The sequence below is a fragment of the Nerophis ophidion genome, linkage group LG11 (genome assembly GCF_033978795.1).
Source record: "Nerophis ophidion isolate RoL-2023_Sa linkage group LG11, RoL_Noph_v1.0, whole genome shotgun sequence".
NCBI classification, from domain to species: Eukaryota; Metazoa; Chordata; class Actinopteri; order Syngnathiformes; family Syngnathidae; genus Nerophis; species Nerophis ophidion.
The window spans coordinates 42,356,724-42,376,279 of NC_084621.1; the positions used below are offsets into that span (position 1 = coordinate 42,356,724).

General features: G+C 37.5%; 1 protein-coding gene across 2 annotated transcripts; it reads left to right on the top strand.

The window, feature by feature from the left end:
* The first annotated feature begins 2,159 nt into the window (after positions 1-2,159).
* Positions 2,160-11,343, top strand: LOC133562120 (uncharacterized). Of its 2 annotated transcripts, XM_061916026.1 has the most exons (9): positions 2,183-2,275; positions 2,375-2,437; positions 2,505-2,876; positions 2,953-2,979; positions 3,056-3,100; positions 3,173-3,281; positions 6,340-6,414; positions 6,492-6,573; positions 6,649-11,343. In XM_061916026.1, exons 3-9 carry the CDS (start codon positions 2,645-2,647, stop codon positions 6,733-6,735), a joined length of 657 nt encoding a protein of 218 aa, XP_061772010.1. In that variant the 5' UTR covers positions 2,183-2,275; positions 2,375-2,437; positions 2,505-2,644; the 3' UTR covers positions 6,736-11,343. The 2 variants fall into 2 exon arrangements, with proteins under 2 accessions (XP_061772009.1, XP_061772010.1); XM_061916025.1 differs by having other exon boundaries at positions 2,160-2,437.
* The last annotated feature ends 8,213 nt before the right edge of the window (positions 11,344-19,556 follow it).

Sequence of the window (19,556 nt, forward strand, 5' to 3'; positions counted from 1 at the left end):
ATTGTAACATTAGTGCATTTAGATATTTTAGTTGCATCAGTGTTTTTCAACCTTTTTTGAGCCAAGGCACAGAAAACAGAAAACATTAAAAAACGAAACTCAGTTGACAATAAAAAATTGTTGTCGCAATTGTTGGATACCATAACCAAGCATGCATCAATATAACGCTTGTCTCCAAGTAGGTGTACTGTCACGCCGTGAATTATTTTGAGTTTTTTGCTGTTTTCCCGTGTGTCGTATTTTACTTCTTGTCTTGCGCTCCTGTTTTAGTGGCTTTTTCCTGTTTTTTGGGTATTTTCCAGTACTAGTTTCATGTCTTCCTTTGAGCGATATTTCCGGCATCTACTTTGGTTTAGCGATCAAGAATATTTCAGTTGTTTTTATCCTTCTTTGTGGGGACATTGTTGATTGTCATGTCATGTTCGGATGTACTTTGTGGACGCCGTCTTTGCTCACTTTAAGTCTTTGCTGTCGTCCAGCATTCTGCTTTTATTTACTTTGTAGCCAATTCAGTGTTAGTTTCTTTCTGCGTAGACTTCCTTGAGCTTCAATGCCTTTTCTTAGTGGCACTGACCTTTTGTTTCTTTTTGGTTTAAGCAAAATATAGCTTTTCTCTTTCACACTGCCTCCTGCAAAGCAATTAGCTACCTGCTGCCACCTGCTGATATGGAAGAGTATTACACGGTTACTCTGCCGAGCTCTAGACAGCACAGACACTCAACAACGGCACATAATTTGCAGACTGTAAGTACTGGTTGGCAAAAAGTAGTTTTAACCCAAATAGGTGAAATTAGATAATCTCTCACAGCACACCAGACTGTATCTCATATCACAGTGGTTGAAAAAGACTTGAGTTCCGTTAATTTGCATGATGTGCTAAATCTTTCACAAGACACTTGTTGAAAAGCCTGGAATTTCAATATTTTACAAAACTGAATTTGTCACAACAATGAGAATAGTTTTGGCGACGTGACCCCATGATGCAGCAGACGACAGGCAAGTGGGGAGTAAACATGACATTAAATATAAAGAGAAACCCACTCATATAATGAGTTGAGAAAGAACAAAAAAATTAAGCTATGTGGGCACACGAAACGGAACTTCTTTTGGAACACAAGAAGCACGCAAAACACTAGGCGGTGTGCACAGCAAACGGACTAAAATAGGAGACTGATTGGTAAACGGGTACAGGTGGGACAATCGTTTGCCAAGCAATGACAGGTGTGGGCCCCAGCACTCAGGGGACAGACAGGGGAAGTGAAACTACAAAATAAGAGTGCTGGGCAGGAACATAAACACCACACAAACAAGGGAAACACCAACACAAGTCCAAATCAGTTATTTATTCTTTATCGTCATTAGCATAGTAAACGTTTACATAATTTTAATTACATTGAACATGAAATAAAAACTTCCCACAAACTTGTAAATGCGACATTTAAAATTGTTTTATTAATTACTTATTTCATATTCCATTTTGTAACATAATACAATACTGACAAGTTTTTTTTTATTATTTCTTAATTAAAATTTGTAATTTTACAAGACTTATTATTTTTCTACATTTATAATAATGTTATTAATTTATTCCCATTATTTTATCCATCCATTTTCTACTGTTTATTCCCTTTTGGGGTGGCGGGGGGCGCTGGCGCCTATCTCAGCTACAATCGGGCGGAAGGCGGGGTACACCCTGGACAAGTCGCCACCTCATCGCAGGATCCATTATTTTATGTTACATTATAATATATTATATCCCTTCCTATCCTGTTGTATTGAATTGTATCATACCGTACCGTGTCGTGTCTGTCCCATCTGATCCTATCCTACCCTGACCTGTCCTGTTGTATCCTACCTTATCCTATCCCATCCACTCCTCTAAAATCCCATCGTGTCCTGTCCTGTCCTGTCCTGTCCTGTCCCATATTCTATCCTATCTTTGTTAACTTTGGTTGCTTTTTTATACTACCAAATAAGGTTGCATGTTCAAAAATGTGCTACAGCAGAAACTAACTTCCCATTAAATAAAAGCAAACAACAGGTTTCTGTTGTTTTGACAGTATTGACACATTGTGGAATTCTTATCTATTATTATAGAAAACATCTGCCCTCAACTTTAAAAAGAAAGTGAATGTTTGCTGAACTGTTCCAACTTCCTTATTTCTTCATTTACCACTGCAAAGCAACAGGAAACACACCCAAGAATTTAATTTGACTGCTAGGATCTAGCAACACTAACCTCTCCTGGCTCCTCTCTGCAAGTTGCCATTCATTGGTAGGAAGCTAGTATTTGTTGCAAAGTTAAATAAGAAAAATTGTTTTGGTGTAAAAGTAGTGCTGAGTTTGTTCACTTTCACTAACGGAATGTCTTCAGTGGATCATCTGCAACCTTTGATTGAGCTCGCTCTCATTCTGATCCTGGTGTCTAATTCAAAAGGTTTGTGGTGTTTGTTTTGGATTCATTAATGGTGCGCCTACTATCACATTGTTTTTGTGCTTTCCAGGTGAAACATGGGGTGTGAAAGTCAATAGAAGCTTCACAGTAGAGAAAAACAAAAGTGTGACCATACCATGCACATTCAGCGTACCGCCAGAGGAATACCACGAAAACCTTCAGCTTTTCTGGAAAGTACCACTAAAAAGTATGTTTAATACCTACGACAGGGACCCCAATGCATTTATTTTTCACCCCAATCGCACATTTGTGCTGGAGAAATACAGAGGAAAGACACAGCTGCTCCCACAGGGAAACAGCAAGAGTTGCACCCTCAGAATCTCAGATTTCATAGACAATGGACTGCGTATTTACCTAAGAGTTATTGGAAAGACCAATAACTACACTTTTTCTAACAACATTGTCACTATATCACAGTCTGGTAAGCATCAAGGTACAATATTGTCGTCGTGGCTTAAAATGTCCTTCAGTGATTTTCCCTACCATTTCTCTCGTAGACCAAGGAGTCCTAGTTGGTAAACCAGGTAAGATCATACGTTATTTTTAGGACGATGGAACAAAATCATCACTATGATAGCTTGAAATTTAATTTTTTTGTAGTGAATGTTCTGCCGTCACTCATGACTGCCTTGGAAGGAACGGCACGTAAGTGTATCCATCAGTGTTGACCTAAAGAACGCATTTGTGACTACTTTATAATGTTTAATTTCTTCACAGAACCAATGATATCAGAAACATTGTACATTGCCATCTTTGTACCATTCGCTGTACTTCTCATCCTTGTTGCAACTGCTGTCGGATTTGTGGTTTGGAGAAAACACGCAAGGTGAGCTTTCACTGCAGAACAATGTTGTTTCATTACACATCAGAGTAAAAAAAAAAAAAAAACTCTTTTATGACTATCGGACATTTTGAATCTGATCGAATGGCAATGACTTACAGGGTCCCCAGGGGTCAGTTCTGGGACCCCTTTTGTTCGGCTTGTACATGCTAACTTTGGGTGTAATTCTACACAAGTTGAATGTTGACGTACTAAAGTCATGCAGGCGACACAGTTACCGTAATTTCTGGGCTACAGAGCGCACCGAATTATAAGCCACAGCCACCTAATTTTTGAACACATTTTACTTTGCACCATACATTGGGCCGCACACGTCTATAATGAAACATAAAATATTTACACAGGTGCTTGTGTTCATTCACAAACTTAATGTATTCTGTTTTAATGGCTGGATTGATCTCTTAGGTTCAGTAGTGGACTTGTGTGCATTCCGTCGTGTCTTGATTAGAGTGAGTCCATAACGCGCTAAATGGCTGACTGAATGATCGTGTAAGTGTATTTAATCTAATGTGAACAAATCCATTGGTCCACCGTGACCTGTTTGGCAATTTAATTGGTGTGATGTGACGAAAAATCCATAAATTAGCAGCAGTGTTCAAAGTGTGGAAAAAAAACTAGCGGCTTATAGACCGGAAATTACAGTACATTTAGCATTAACCCAATATGACTACAGTTCAATAAATGTGTTTACAACCAATAAATAACTGCATGAAACAAAATGTTCACTTAAACCACAACAAAACTGAAGTATTTTTTGTTGGCAGCAAGGAAAAGGGATTGCTATTAGTTAATACTTAGAGCCCCTGTCTTTAACAGTCAAAGACCAAGTCTCAAACTTTCACCAACACAGTTTTCTTGCTGTTAAAGAACATATTCTCACATCCGGGGCTTCGCGGTGGCAGAGGGGTTAGTGCGTCTGCCTCACAATACGAAGGTCCTGCAGTCCTGGGTTCAAATCCAGGCTCGGGATCTTTCTGTGTGGAGTTTGCATGTTCTCCCCGTGAATGCGTGGGTTCCCTCCGGGTACTCCGGCTTCCTCCCACCTCCAAAGACATGCACCTGGGGATAGGTTGATTGGCAACACTAAATTGGCCCTAGTGTGTGAATGTGAGTGTGAATGTTGTCTGTCTATCTGTGTTGGCCCAGCGATGAGGTGGCGACTTGTCCAGGGTGTACCCCGCCTTCCGCCCGATTGTAGCTGAGATAGGCGCCAGCGCCCCCCGCGACCCCGAAAGGGAATAAGCAGTAGAAAATGGATGGATGGATTCTCACATCCCAAACAGACCAACTGAAGCTCATCCATGTTTTGTCTCCAGTAGATGTGACTATTGCAATGGTCTTGTCATGACAGTTATCATTTTGTAATATTTCCTGTCCAGCACTCTTATTTTTCCTTTAACTTCTTGTTTGATTCCATTTGCCACGACTACTCTGGTCTGAGCGCTGGCTCCCTCACTTGTTCCCTAAGTGGCAATCAGGATGCTTTCCAAGCCAATCCAGTCCTTTGGAAGGACCTCAATCATTTTGGCTCGCAATTCTGTTTTGCTTTTTGTTTTCTACCTCCATGCTGCACAGATATCCTCATGCTTTCTGTGCACTTACTTGCTGCACTATTTTTGTTTTGTCATTACATACATTTTTACCTGCATTTTACCTGCCGTCTCTGCATCCCGGGGTCATTACCAACAGCACCCACTATCAGACCGTGACAGGTCTCAATAAACAGCTGCAGCTCTTCTAGAACACTGCAGCTCGTGTTCAGACCAGAACAAAGAGACCTGAACCGATTAATCAATCTCTAAAGACGTTACACTAGCTCCCAGTCAGCCATACAGTATAATAAAGACTTTAAAGTTGCACAACTGGTCTGTATATCCTTAAAGTGTTTATGTCTAGATTACATCCAATAAATGCTTATGGTTTATAAACCCAATACGACTCTGAGATCTGCAGGCTCAGGTCAGATAGTTTACAATAATCCCTCGTTTATCACTGTTAATTGGTTCCGGACATGGCCACGATAAATTAATTTCTGAGAAGTTGGAATCATTAATGCTAAATGAAATATTTTCGTAGCTAGACCATAAAAAAACAGTTTAAGACAAAATAAAGTTGTCAACATCATGAGTGTCATGACGTTCCATGACATATTTTGACGTTTTGTTTGTTTTCCTTTGCTTGTTGTTATTTCAAGTCTAGCGCTCTTGTTTTCTTGTTTACACTTACTTTGTGTTTTCATTTCCTTTCTGTTCTTCTGTGGCCTGAACGCTGCCTGACTCACCTGTCCCTAATTGGAAATCAGGACACACCTGTCCCTGGTTGCCAATCAGAATGCTTAATACTTCTCTGGACAGTGCATGGTCATCTTTCATTGTTTAGTGGCTATGCTACAGAGGTGTTTGCCTTCTGCGCAATCCCTGGCAGCACTAGTGTTTGTTTTGGTGCTAATAAAATTGTTTTTTACATGGACGCTGTCTGCCGTCTCTGCATCTGGAGGTTGCGTTACAAGCGACACTACCAGCTCGTCAATGAGAGCCCTCTAGTGATGAGAAAACACCCTTTTGGCACTGAGTCAGTCTTTTAATCCATGTAATAAGGCTGCCACAGGTTGAACCAATCAGTGGCCCTGATACTGAACAGCCTGCTCTAATGGGTTGGGCCTCCTCTAGTGGCCAATAATATATATATATTTGTATATTTAGCCATTTCTATGCTAGAAAATGCTCTGAAAAATAGAAAGACGATCTTAAAATATATATATTTGAAGCACAATGTGGCAAAGGAACAATGAATATGCACAGCTTTACCTATACTGGATCGGTTGTTTTGTGTTCTTAATAATTACGGTAAAGGGCGAATAATAACAAAGCATTTTTTTCTTCGTAAATTGTCCCAGCACAATTATGATTTAACCCCAATTTGTCAAAACCTTAAAGAAACGTTATTAGTGTAACTTTAAACACCAATTAGAAAAGTATCTGCATCAAAACCCAAAAAGGGCAAAATGAAAGGTGTAATAAAAGCACATTGTATTGTTTTCCAGGTCAGCGCATCTAGTAAGGGAATGCTCTGGATATTATGCAAACTTCAGCAGAGCACCATCAAACCAAACCACAAGGTATGTGCATTGGCAGAAAAAATAAAAAAATGTGTATGTGTTGTTTTGTAACTCGATTATTTTTTTTTTTTCCCCAGAAAAGAAAATTGCAAGCAAACCGAAAACGAAAAGCTTCCAGACATGCAGGTTACGGAAGAACCTGTGTACATTAACATGCATGTAGGACACTTCCTACCTTCAACATTTGCGTCGAATTGTTCCTAACTAAAGCTAACATTACTTGTGTCTTTGCAGCACCCAACATATCAACTGGACTCAAGTGTGGATCGAGAAGGGGGTGACAAAGATTGCGTATATGCAAATGTCGACCATTCTGCGTAGCGCAAAAGTTGCAAATTCAAACTTATTGTCAGCAATCCAGAATGTGCAACTTCCCAGAGAGCGCTAACAAAGTTTTTGTTGTTGCTGTTTTTTATTGAACATTGATGATTTTGTTACAAAGGTCTGATAGGAGACATAGATTGGAGCTATAGTTAAAGGGGAACTACACTTTTAAAAAAAATATGCCCATCATTTTCAACCCTTATGTAAGACAAGAACATATAGGTTTTGGGTTTTTTTATGCATTCAAACTCGTAAATAAATGCGATCAAAAGTCAGCTTACAATGGAGCCCATGGAAATTTCTATATTCTGGCTATAAAGCACTATAAAATGTCCAAACACCTTCATTAAGGTTTTATATGCATGCTTTAAGTATACATATAATGTAGTAACGGGCACATTCATAATAATATGTCATATTTACATATTTTGCCTATTTTAAACCTACGCCAGCGCATTATTTTCACAAACGCTTCAAAACGTTTGCTTTTTCCTTCAACAACAATGATTTTTGCTCAACGCGGATTTTATGAGAGCCAACAAACATAAAAAAACATCACTTACTGTATAATGTCCGCTGTCATTAGAATGCCGACTGTGAGGATGTCGACATATTCTCATTTAGATGAAGAATGAATACAAATCCTCAATCCTGAATGAAAGGAGGGTAAAATCCAGCATCTTTTTGAGTCGTTCTTGCCATTTTCGTGTCTAAATTGGCTGTCGAAGTTGACATACTTCTCGGATTATGCCCTCATACTTTTGCTATACAGGTGAAAGGTACGATTTATAATTCAGAATAAATATTCATGAGCTCCGAGACGAGAAGGCAGCTCACTTGTCAATACAGCAGCATAGGGAAGTTAGCGCTGTGTGTCAATGCGCCGCTAAAAATAGGTCCTTAACGCTAACGCTTATAATAGCAATATTGCTAATACTTAGCTACTATTTAGGTTACGAAATGTAAATGGCGTATTGTTGGCGGTTTTTGACGGTTATTTAAAGTGCTGTATGGGCAAAATAGACTCCATTGTAAGTGGACTTTTATTTACGTTTATCTACCAGTTAGAATATATATTTTTTTATAAACCTAACACTTGTTCTTGTCACTCATAAAGATTGTGGATTATAGGCAAAATTCACCCAAAAAAGTGCAGTTCTCCTTTAATTTGTTTTGGACATGGCCTGCGAAATATTGTCTGCGAAGAAGGAATCACTAAATATAATTTCAATTATTTCACAGCTAGAGCATAAGAAAACTATTTACCACCTTCTAAATACATTTTTAAAAAATTATAAGTGCCCTCTATACAACACCCTTTAGTCATCTTTCATTACAATATTTCAATCCACAATGTCAATGTTGCCAATCAGTGACCACGATCCTGATAGATTGATCTAATTGGCTTGGTCTCCTCTAGGGGCCAATACTATTGTAATATTGGTTATATAGATGGTGGCGGCTTGTCCTGGGTGTACCCTGCCTACTGCCCGAATGCAGCTGAGATAGGCTCCAGCGACCCCCTGCGACCCCAAAAGGGACTAGCGGTAAAAAATGGATGGATGGATGAATAGATGATATACGATATCACCCAAATCCCAACATCCGAGGATGTTGTAGTCGTAATGATTTGTGCAGTCCTTTGAGACATTTGTGATTTGGGGCTATATAAATAAACATTGATTGATTGAAAACAAATGTAAAGTATTGAAACAACAAAATAATAAGTTTTTTTTGTACATTTAAGGAACCTTTGTCACTAGGGCCATTACTAGAATTTGACAAATATCGAGGTCGAAACATGGTGGAGCTTTGAAAGGCTGAAATACAGGTTTTTCCCAGCACCATTAAAGTTCAAATTAAAGTACCAATGATTGACACACACACACTAGGTGTGGTTAAATGTGTCCTCTGCATTTGACCCATCCCCTTGTTCATCCCCTGGGAGGTGAGTGGAGCAGTGGGCAGCAGCATTGCTGTCATTTTTGGTGATTTAGCCCCCATTTCCAACCCTTGATGCTGAGTGCCAAGCAGTGTGGTAATGGGTCCAATTTTAATAGTCTTTGGTATGACTCGGCCCGGGTTTGAACTCACAACCTACCGATCTCAGGGCGGACACTCTAACCACTAGGCCACTGAGTAAGTAATATTAAATCAATCTTACCTTGAGCAACACAATGAACAATCCACTTTTTCAAATTACTATGCTGTAGTTAGCGTATTAAACAATTTCAACATCATTAAAACATAAATTTGGTGACTTTACGTCAATTCCGACGTAAACTTCTGCTTTGAAGTACATGCTAAATAGGTTATACTCGTATAACGCTTTCCTACCTTCAAGGTACTCAAAGCGCTTTGACACTATTCCCACATTCACTCATTCACACGCACTGATGGCGGGAGCTCCCATGCAAGGGCCTAACCACGACCCATCAGGAGCAAGGGTGAAGTGTCTTGCTCAAGGACACAACGAACGTGACGAGGTTGGTAGAAGGTGGTGATTGAACCAGGAACCCTCAGGTTGCTGGTATGGCCACTCTCCCAACTGCGCCACGCCGTCCCTGTCACACGCACCACTAGTGCCACTAAAACAGTGGTCCCCAACCACTGGGCCGCGGCCCGTTTACGGGCCGCAGAAGAATTTTTTGTTTAAAAAAAAAATAAAAAAAAATTTTTCTTTCTTTTAAATCAACATAAAAAACACAATATACACTTACAAATAGTGCACTAACCACAAAAAACTAAATTTTTCATGACAAAAACGTCCCTTTTTCATGACAAAGAAGAAAAAAAAAAAAAAAAAAAAAAGGACACCCCCCCCAGGTCGCGGGACAAATTTTTAAGCGTTGACCGGTCCGCGGATACAAAAAGGTTGGGGACCACTGCACTAGAAGAATCGGGAGAAATGTATCTTAATATTCTCCTCAGTGACAGCGAATGACCTGTCCAGGAATACATTTGGGGTCAAATTTCAAATGAAGTGCATTGTCCCCCCCACACGACCCCACGGATAGCGAAGCTCTGCGCACAGCGCGTGTTCTGCGTGTTGAGCTGGACAGCACCTGGCTGACATGACAGCATTAAACCCACACCGAGTCACATCAATTTAAATCAAGGCGAAACCATCATTAGTGACATCAGCATAATTTAATGTTAATGTTATGTTGACAGCACATTTCGAATCGGATGATGTTTGTATTAAAAGTGGACTTCATTCTGTTACGTTGTTGTCTGAAGTTGTAGCGGCTTTGGCGGTGCATGACCAAAGACTGTATATTGGGAAAGGATGATCTACCGCATTGTGATGTACACAATGTCCCACACAAGGTATTTTTGCTATCAGTCGTATCATCATTTTTAAAAAACTACAGAGGACATGACCTTGGTGTCCTCAATGGTAATTGTGTCCATGTTTGTAACCCATTCTGAAATGGTTCTATTATCATTTACATACCAAACAATATGTTGTGATATACAGAATATTGTCTTTGCTGGGGGCTGCGATATACAGTCTATCGTGTAATAGAGTTTAAGCCATATTGGCCAATCCCTACTCTAGTATTTATATTTTTAGTTTGACTAGTCATATCAATCCTTGAAAATTCCTAATTGAGGAACCCAACATTTTAGAAAAAATATATATATACATATATATATATATATATGTATATATATATATATATATATATGGGCAGCAAACGGTGTCACACGGGTTAGCGTATGCCTCACAATGCAAAGGTCCTGGGTTTTATCCCCGGGCTCGCGGTCTTTCTATGCGGAGTTTGCATGTTCCCCCCGTGACTGCGTGGGTTCCCTCCGGGTAGTCCGGCTTCCTCCCACCTCCAAAGACATGCACCTGGGGATAGGTTGATTGGCAACACTAAATGGTGAATGTTGACTGTTGAGTGTTGGCCCTGTGGTGGGGTGTTGACTTTCCGCCCGATTGCAGCTGAACCCGAGAGGTTCAAGCAGTAGAAAACGGATGCATGGATATATATACTGTATATAAAAAAAACATTTTTAAGAGTTCATTTTTAAAAATATGTTTTTAGGCCATCTCCTCACTTATTTGTATATATGTCATCCGTCTGCAGACAAGAGGAGCTTTATCACCTGAAAACTGTCTTGAAAAGTTTTGTTATCATTTGTATATAAAATACTTTTTATTACAATAATAATGATAATATTACAATTCCAATCCCTAAAATACCACATCCAAAGGAGCCAAACCACTTCAGACCTGTTGGACTGATCTTCCACCTTACGAAAACCATGGAACGGATCATCCTCAGCCCCCTTTGCGCCCAGACAGTGTCAGCAATGGACCCTTGGCAGTTATCTTACGGTCCAAGCATCAAGATGGAGGCTGCATTGGGCCGTCGCCCACCTGGAGAATGCAGGAAGTGCGGTGATAGTCATGTTCTCGGACTTCTCAGGTGCTTTCAACACCAACCAGCCAGCACTGCTGCGGGTGAAACTGGATGAGTGGACCATCACCAGACCATAAGGATCATTAACTAACTGTTCGACAGGCCGCAGTGAAAACTTGCACTGCAATAACGTAATTTCCCCATTGTGGGATAAATAAAAGTTTATATCCTATCCTATATCGCAAGCATCAGTTTGAATTGAGAATTGTTTTAAATCGAATACCAATTCCGAATCGAATGGTTACCTCAAGAAATCGAGTTGAATTGTAGATGTTGCGAGATTCCCATCCTAATTACAGCAGTCAAAAATCAGAGTGTAGCATACTTTGTATAGGGCAGGGGTCACCAACACGGTGCCCGCGGGCACCAGGTAGCCCGTAAGGACCAGATGAGTTGACCGCTGGCCTGTTCTAAAAATAGCAGTGAGCTGCCACACTTTTTTAAAATTGTATTTATTTACTAGCAAGCTGGTCTCGCTTTGCTCGACATTTTTAATTCTAAGAGAGACAAAACTCATATAGAATTTGAAAATCCAAGAAAATATTTCAAAGACTTGGTTCTCACCTGTTTAAATAAATTCATTTATTTATTTACTTTGCTTCTTATAACTTTCATAAAGACAATATTAGAGAAGAAATAAAACCTTAAAAATGATTTTAGGATTTTTAAACACATATATCCTTTTTATCTTTTAAATCCTTCCTCTTCTCTCCTGACAATTTAAATCAATGTTTATTTTAATTTTTTGTTGTTGTAAAGAATAGTAAATACATTTTAATTTAATTCTTCATTTTAGCTTCTGTTTTTTCGACGAAGAATATTTGTGAAAATATTTCTTCAAACTTATTATGATTAAAATTTAAAAAAAATATTCTGGCAAATCTAGAAAATCTGTAGAATCAAATTTAGAACTTATTTCAAAGTCTTTTGAATTTCTTTTAAAATGTTTGTCTTGGAAAATCTAGAAGAAATAATGATTTTTCATTGTTAGACATATAGCTTGGTCCAATTTGTTATATATTCTAACAAAGGGCAGATTGGATTATAACCTATTTAAACGTGTCATCAAAATTCTAAAATGAATCTTAATCAGGAAAAATTACTAATGATGTTCCATAAAGTGTTTTTTCATTTTTTCAAAAAGATTAGAATTAGCTGGTTTTTCTCTTAATTTTTTTCGGTTGAATTTTGAATTTTAAAGAGTCGAAATTGAAGATAAACTATGTTTCAAAATTTAATTGTCATTTTTTTCGTGTTTTCTCCTCTTTTAAATCGTTCAATTAAGTGTTTTTTTCATCATTCATTCTCTACAAAAAAATTTCCGCAAAAGGAAAAAAAATATGCGACGGAATGACCGATAGATATACCCCTTTTATATATATATATATATATATATATATATATATATATATATATATATATATATATATATATATATATATATATATATATGTATATATATATATATATATATATATACATACATATATATATATATATATATATATATATATATATATATATATATATATATATATATATATATATATATATATATATATATATAAATGTATTTATTAAAGGTAAATTGAGCAAAGTGGCTATTTTGTCAATTAGTTTAAGTGTGTATCAAACTGGTAGCCCTTCGCATTAATCAGTACCCAAGAAGTAGCTCTTGGTTTCAAAAAGGGTGGTGAACCCAGGTATAGGGATTTGAAAACATTATTACAAAGTATTTATAATGAAATGCATTATAATTATTAGGGACTGAATAATTGCTATGCTAATGTAGGCTATACACTTTAAACACATGTGTTTTCTACAAGGATATATTGTCATTTTTATTGGCCTAAAATAGATATGCAATAAAATATATATTTGTTGACGAGATACAATAATGACTTCAATTGTAAATAATTTGTGTTTTATTCTCAAAATGGAACAGTGGAAATAATGGAATCAAAGTGTCTGTTTCACTATTGTTTGCCTTGTGTTTACAGAATTAAAGTGATAGAATCTACACATGTATTGGTACAAGACAGACCTCTGACTTGGTCATTATGAATTGATCAATATATGACAACCAAAAATTAGTCAAACACATGTAGATAATTTATACTGTACTCTAATAATAAAAAAATAAAACATTTTGCTTTCTTTTTGTATAACTTGAGTTTGAGTGTGCTTTTAAATTCCTAAATGATATATTGAGATTGTTCTAGCCTGTCTTTTGCCACAAACAAGCTTAGTCTGCAGTTGTTAGGGTCTGTAAAACCGTCAAAAGTGGAAAGTTATGAGTTTATAGGAAGAAAAGAAGCAATATGGGGAGTCATCTTCTTGTCTTGCACAATGTTCAATAGGTTTGCCAACTCACTTCCTGTGTTGTGAGCACACTTCTGCTCCTTTCCTTTCTTCAGATGAAAAATATTGATGCGTAAATGTATTCATTTAAGGACCAACTGGATAATTAAAGTCAAAAACTGGATTTAAAAATACTTTATGGACCATGTAGTAGCTGATTAGGAGTTTGTGGTTGACAAAAACATGGATTAAAATAACATATTCAAGATTTCACTTAACAACACGGGTTGCAAGTAGGAGATTGAATAAATGAAAAGACAAAATCATGAAATTAATAAAAAGTTTCCCTATAACTCTTTGATCTAATTAGGGGTTTGCTAGGAAAGAAAAGACACTACCAGACAACATGAAAAGTGATTATATTTTTTTGTTTTTGTCAAAAAGGGTGGTGCTACCTTCAATACCCTATGTTTTGTTCATGTCTCTAGCTAGACCTTGACATTCAGTGGAATGCTTATATTTTAAAAAAGTGAAGTGACTCAGAATGTGCTCACACTGAGTCAGTTTTATCAAACTCCGCCTAACCCCGCTTGGCTGCACTCACCAATGTAGTAAATGTTTCACTTTGTGATATGAAACACGATTATTGCAGCTTCCTTGACCCCGAGACTTACTAGCGACCGATGTCCCTTTGGGACAGAGGACCTTATTGAATTTCTAGCGTTTTATTATTATTCTTTATTAAAAAGTAAAGTACCAATGATTGTCACACACACACTAGGTGTGGTGAAATGTGTCCTCTGCATTTGACCCATCCACTTGATCACCCCATGGGAGGTGAGGGGAGCAGTGGGCAGCAGTGGTGCCGCGCCCGGGAATAATTTTTGGTGATGGAACCCCCAATTCTAACCCTTGATGCTGAGTGCCAAGCAGGGAGGTAATGGGTCCCATTTTTATAGTCTTTGGTATGACTCGGCCGGGGTTTGAACTCACAACCTACTGATTCTAGGGCGGACACACCAACCACTAGGCCGCTGAATTTCTAGCATTTTATTATTATTCTTTATTAGGGACCAATGTCCCTTTGGGACGGAGCACCCTATTGAATTTCTAGCGTTTTATTATTATTAGGGACGATGTCCCTTTAGGACGGAGGACCCAATTATATTTCTAGCGTTTTATTATTAGGGACCGATTTCCCTTTGGGACAGAGGACCCTATTGAATTTCTAAGGTTTTATTATTTTTCTTTATTATTATTATACCGCCGCCTCTTTGAGCTGTAATTTGACTACCTTAACCTGCTTCAAAACTCACCAAATTTAGGGACCGATGTCCCTTTGGGACAGAGGACCCTATTGAATTTCTAGGGTTTTATTATTATTATTTATTATTATTATACCGCTGCCTCTTTGAGCTGTAATTTGACCTCCCTAACATGCTACAAAACTCACCAAATTTGACACACATATCAAAACTGGGGAAAATTGCGATCTAATCAGAAAAACCAAACCCCAAAACTCAAAATTGCGCTCTAGCGCCCCCCTAGGAAGAAAATACAGACAAAACTGTCTGTAACTTCCAGTAGAAACGTCATGGAAACATGAAACATAAAACACTACGTAAGTCTCAGTTAGACCTATATTTCATCCATTGACACCCCCGGCTAAAATCAACAGCAAATTTGCTATTCCCACTTCAATATAAAAGTTGGCTAAAAAAATGTCGCTTTTTTTCCAAACATAATCTCCCCTGAAGCCGTTTGTCGTTTCGGCTTTAAAAAAGCAAGAGAAGAGAGATTGAACCCTTCTGATTAAACGTATATGAAAGAGTTTTAATTACTAGACCGGTCTGGATTTTATGAGCCCACAAAGAACCGGTGGCTGGTGCTGGTGCACTGCTTGCCGTCAAAAGATGGCGGCTTCCTGCACTGTAAAAAGTCTTTCAGTGGTATTGTCCACGCTCAAAAAAATTATTCAAGCCCTTCTTACATACTTGCCAAACCTCCCGGATTTTCCGGGAGACTCTCGAAATTCAGTGCCTCTCCCGAAAACCTCCCGGAAGAAATTTTCTCCCAAAAATGTCCCGAAATTCAGCTGGAGCTGGAGGCCACGACCCCTCCAGCTCAAACATGCACAGTTCCAAGCTTGAAAAGGAGGATTTCAGGCGGATCTGACGGCATTTAAAGTCATTTTTAAAAAAACGACTGCTAATCCTCCTCCTTTTCGACCGGACGACCGCGGAGAATTAAAGTAGGAACACTCCGAAATCAGATGTTCATTAAGAGGAGCGGACTCACCGGCTCTCAGCCATGTTTCCGTCACACAGAGGAAGTCAAGTCCACGGGAAGAATACCCATTTCTGGGTATTTTGGTACTTCCACTTATAACTCAATAAGTTATCATCTTTTGCAGATTGATAATTTTTTTCAAGCTTCGTGTGGCAGCCTCCTAATGTTAAGCGTTACCAAGCTCCTTGTGGCAGCCTAGTGATTGTAAGTAATAGGTGATGTGTTTAATGCTGGTACAAGCTGATCTCTATCATTGTCATCCTTTTGATGTGATATATGCTAATTCTCTTTATTCTCTATTTCAGGATTATGAATGTGGCAGTGTAAAGAATGCAGTTTGGAACTAGCTAGCAGGTATTTCTTGTTGCAGCATTTTAGGCAGACTCATGGGGATTTAAGGGGCAGTTATCACTATCCATGTCCATATACAGATCGCCCATGGAGTAAGCTACTAAATCATACATTCAAAGTTCATAGTTCATGGTCAAGAGCAAACTCCCAAAACAGCGGAAGTAGCTACATTCAAGTGTCATGTGTGCACATGCAAAGCCCAAACAACAGAAATAGATTATTTTCAACACATAAATCAACATCTGAGGCGTAATGAAACGGTTCCATGTATGTTTTTAGGTTGCTCGTTTAAAACAAATGTACACAGTACATTTAACACACACAAAAATAGGAAACACAACTAACATTCAATGATAGAATTTAAAGCTAATGTTGTCAGCACAATTAGGTCAGGTGCAAGAGTCAGACAAATCTGAAGCTGGGCCAATAGAGTCTGTTGATACAGATCATGAATTTGAAACACATAGTTGTGATGATGCAACATAATTGAACCTGCAAATATCTATTGAACAGGGAATTGCTTGCATTTTATTGAAGTTAGAAAATATTGTTCATATTCTAAAGTCAGTTATTGATGAGGTCCTTTCTGAATTTCACTACATATTGAGTACAGCATCTTGGCCTGTCAAAAAAGCTTTCGTTTTGGATGTATTTCAGCATCATAAACTACAAGTTCAAGACTCACTAACTGATGAGCTTGTCCACTGTCCAATGCCAATCTAATCCATTAGGCGTAGCCATCGTAAAGGACGGCCCTCTTGCTACTGCGTATAAACGTTAACAGGACTACACATCTCAAACGTAAACTACTATACGTCTCACTTTTCTGTTTTAGAGCCAGTTGAGTACATACTAGATGCCCAGTGGAATAAGGCCAAGGCAAAGCTGCAGTCAACATCTAGAAAGCGAGAAAAGCTGAAGTTTACTAGATACCACTGCACCCAAAAGGTGAAACCACAGAAAGCTTGGAAAGTGAGAGGATGGCTTTGTTGTCAGAAATAAAAGAAAGTGAAGTGCTGATAAAAGCAAAAATGGTAGAAAACTTCTCACACAGACGACGAGAGGTCGTTGAACAGAGGCCCATGATAGAGGAAATCAAAAACCGATGACCTGCCCTGTTCCAGCAGAGTGAAGTAAGTTAACTTGTATTTTTATGTATTGATATTCAATACATAAAACCAAAGGTGGAGTGAAGGGGCAATGAATTAATTATCAATTATTTAGTTTTCTTTACACACTCTCGTCAACTGGCCCCTCTCCCTGTGCCACTGTTGCACCAATATTTAGTTAAATTCTGTTTTGATTTTTCACCCCTGCTTTAGTGTGACAACATTGACATCAGGAGGGGGTGCATCCTGAGAAGCCTTGTTATCTGTCTCAATGAAGATCCAGACACTTTTTTCAAGGAATATCTAGTAAGGTAATAGTTTGTGTTACACAGTAGCATGAAATGGTGTTACCCATTCTTATTTACATGTATTGTGGTCCTTTGAGCTCAACACACTACAACTTTTTGAATAACTGGCATTTTATAAACAATGGGGCTCTTTGAATTTTAAGTACCCCATAATGAGAGCAAAATATTTTTGGTTGAAAAAAAGAGATAAAGCAGTAGAATACAGCACTATGTCATCAGTTTCTGATTTATTAAATTGTATAGCAGTGCAAAATATTGCTCATTTATAGTGGTCTTTCTTGAACTATTTGGAAAAAAAAAAATAAAAATAACTAAAAACTTGTTGAAAAATAAACAAGTGATTCAATTACAAATAAAGATTTCTACACATATAAGTAATCATCAACTTAAAGTGCCCTCTTTGGGGATTGTAATAGAGATCCATTTGGATTCATGAACTTAATTCTAAACATTTCTTCACAAAAAAAGAAATCTTTAACACCAATATTAATGGAACATGTTTACAAAAAATCTTGCTGTCAACACTGAATACTGCATTGTTGCATTTCTTTTCCCAGTTTATGAATGTATATTCATATTTTGTTGAAGTATTATTCAATACATATATTTATAAAGGATTTTTGCATTGTTGCTATTTTAAGAATATTTAAAAAAAAATCTCACATACCCCTTGGCCTACCTTCAAGTACCCCCCGGACTAGGCGTACCCCCATTTGAGAACCACCGGCCTAAAGGATCATGTTGCAGCAATTGCATTATGTTCATGACTACTTGCTGCGGGCCAATTTCAAAGATTTATATATATATATATATATATATATATATATATATATATATATATATATATATATATATATATATATATATATATATATATATATATATATATATATATATATATATGTGTGTGTGTGTGTGTGTGTGTGTGTGTGGGGGGGAAAAATCACGAGACTACTTAATCTCTAACTGTTTCATGAGGGGTGAACAATGGACGGTTGAGGGAACCCCTCATGAAAGTCTTGTGATTTTTCCCACACACATATATTGCGCTCTACCATGGTATCGAGCTGGATAATCTAATTAAGACATATATTTATATATATATATATATATATATATATATATATATATATATATATATATATATATATATATATATATATATATATATATATATATACATATATATATATATATATATATATATAGATATACATATATATATATATGTACATATATGTATATATATCTGCGATGAGTTGGCGACTTGTCCAGGGTGTATCCCGCCTTCGATCCGATTGTAACTGAGATAGGCATCAGCGCCCCCAAAGGGAATAAGCGGTAGAAAAATGGATGGATATATATATATATATATATATATATATATATATATATATATATATATATATATATATATATATATATATATATATACAAAATTGGCCCTAGTGTGTGAATGTGAGTGTGAATGTTGTCTGTCTATCTGTGTTGGCCCTGCGATAAGGGGCGACTTGTCCAGGGTGCACGCCGCCTTCCGCCCGATTGTAGCTGAGATACGCACCGGCGCCCCCCGCGACCCCAAAGGGAATAAGCGGTAGGAAATGGATGGATGGATGGATATATATATATATATATATATATATACACACATATATATATATATATATATATATATATATATATATATATATATATATATATATATATATATATATATATTCATATATATATATATATATATTAGTGAAGTGAATTATATTTATATGGCGCTTTTCTCAAGTGACTCAAAGCGCTTTACATAGTGACACCCAATATCTAAGTTACATTTAAACCAGTGTGGGTGGCACTGGGAGCAGGTGGGTAAAGTGTCTTGCCCAAGAACACAACGGCAGTGACTAGGATGGCACAAGCGGGAATCGAACCTGCAACCCTCAAGTTGCTGACACGGCCACTCTACCAACCGAGCTATGCCGCCCCATATATATATATGTATATATATATGGTTCATTTTCCAATCACGTTTATTT

Excerpts from the sequence above, each read along its gene's own strand:
- LOC133562120 (XM_061916025.1), top strand. The coding sequence starts at position 2,365 with ATGTCTTCAGTGGATCATCTGCAACCTTTGATTGAGCTCGCTCTCATT. Across the intron at positions 6,415-6,491 it reads CCATCAAACCAAACCACAAG|AAAAGAAAATTGCAAGCAAA; the intron begins GTATGTGCATTG and ends TTTTTTCCCCAG. Across the intron at positions 6,574-6,648 it reads CTGTGTACATTAACATGCAT|CACCCAACATATCAACTGGA; the intron begins GTAGGACACTTC and ends GTGTCTTTGCAG.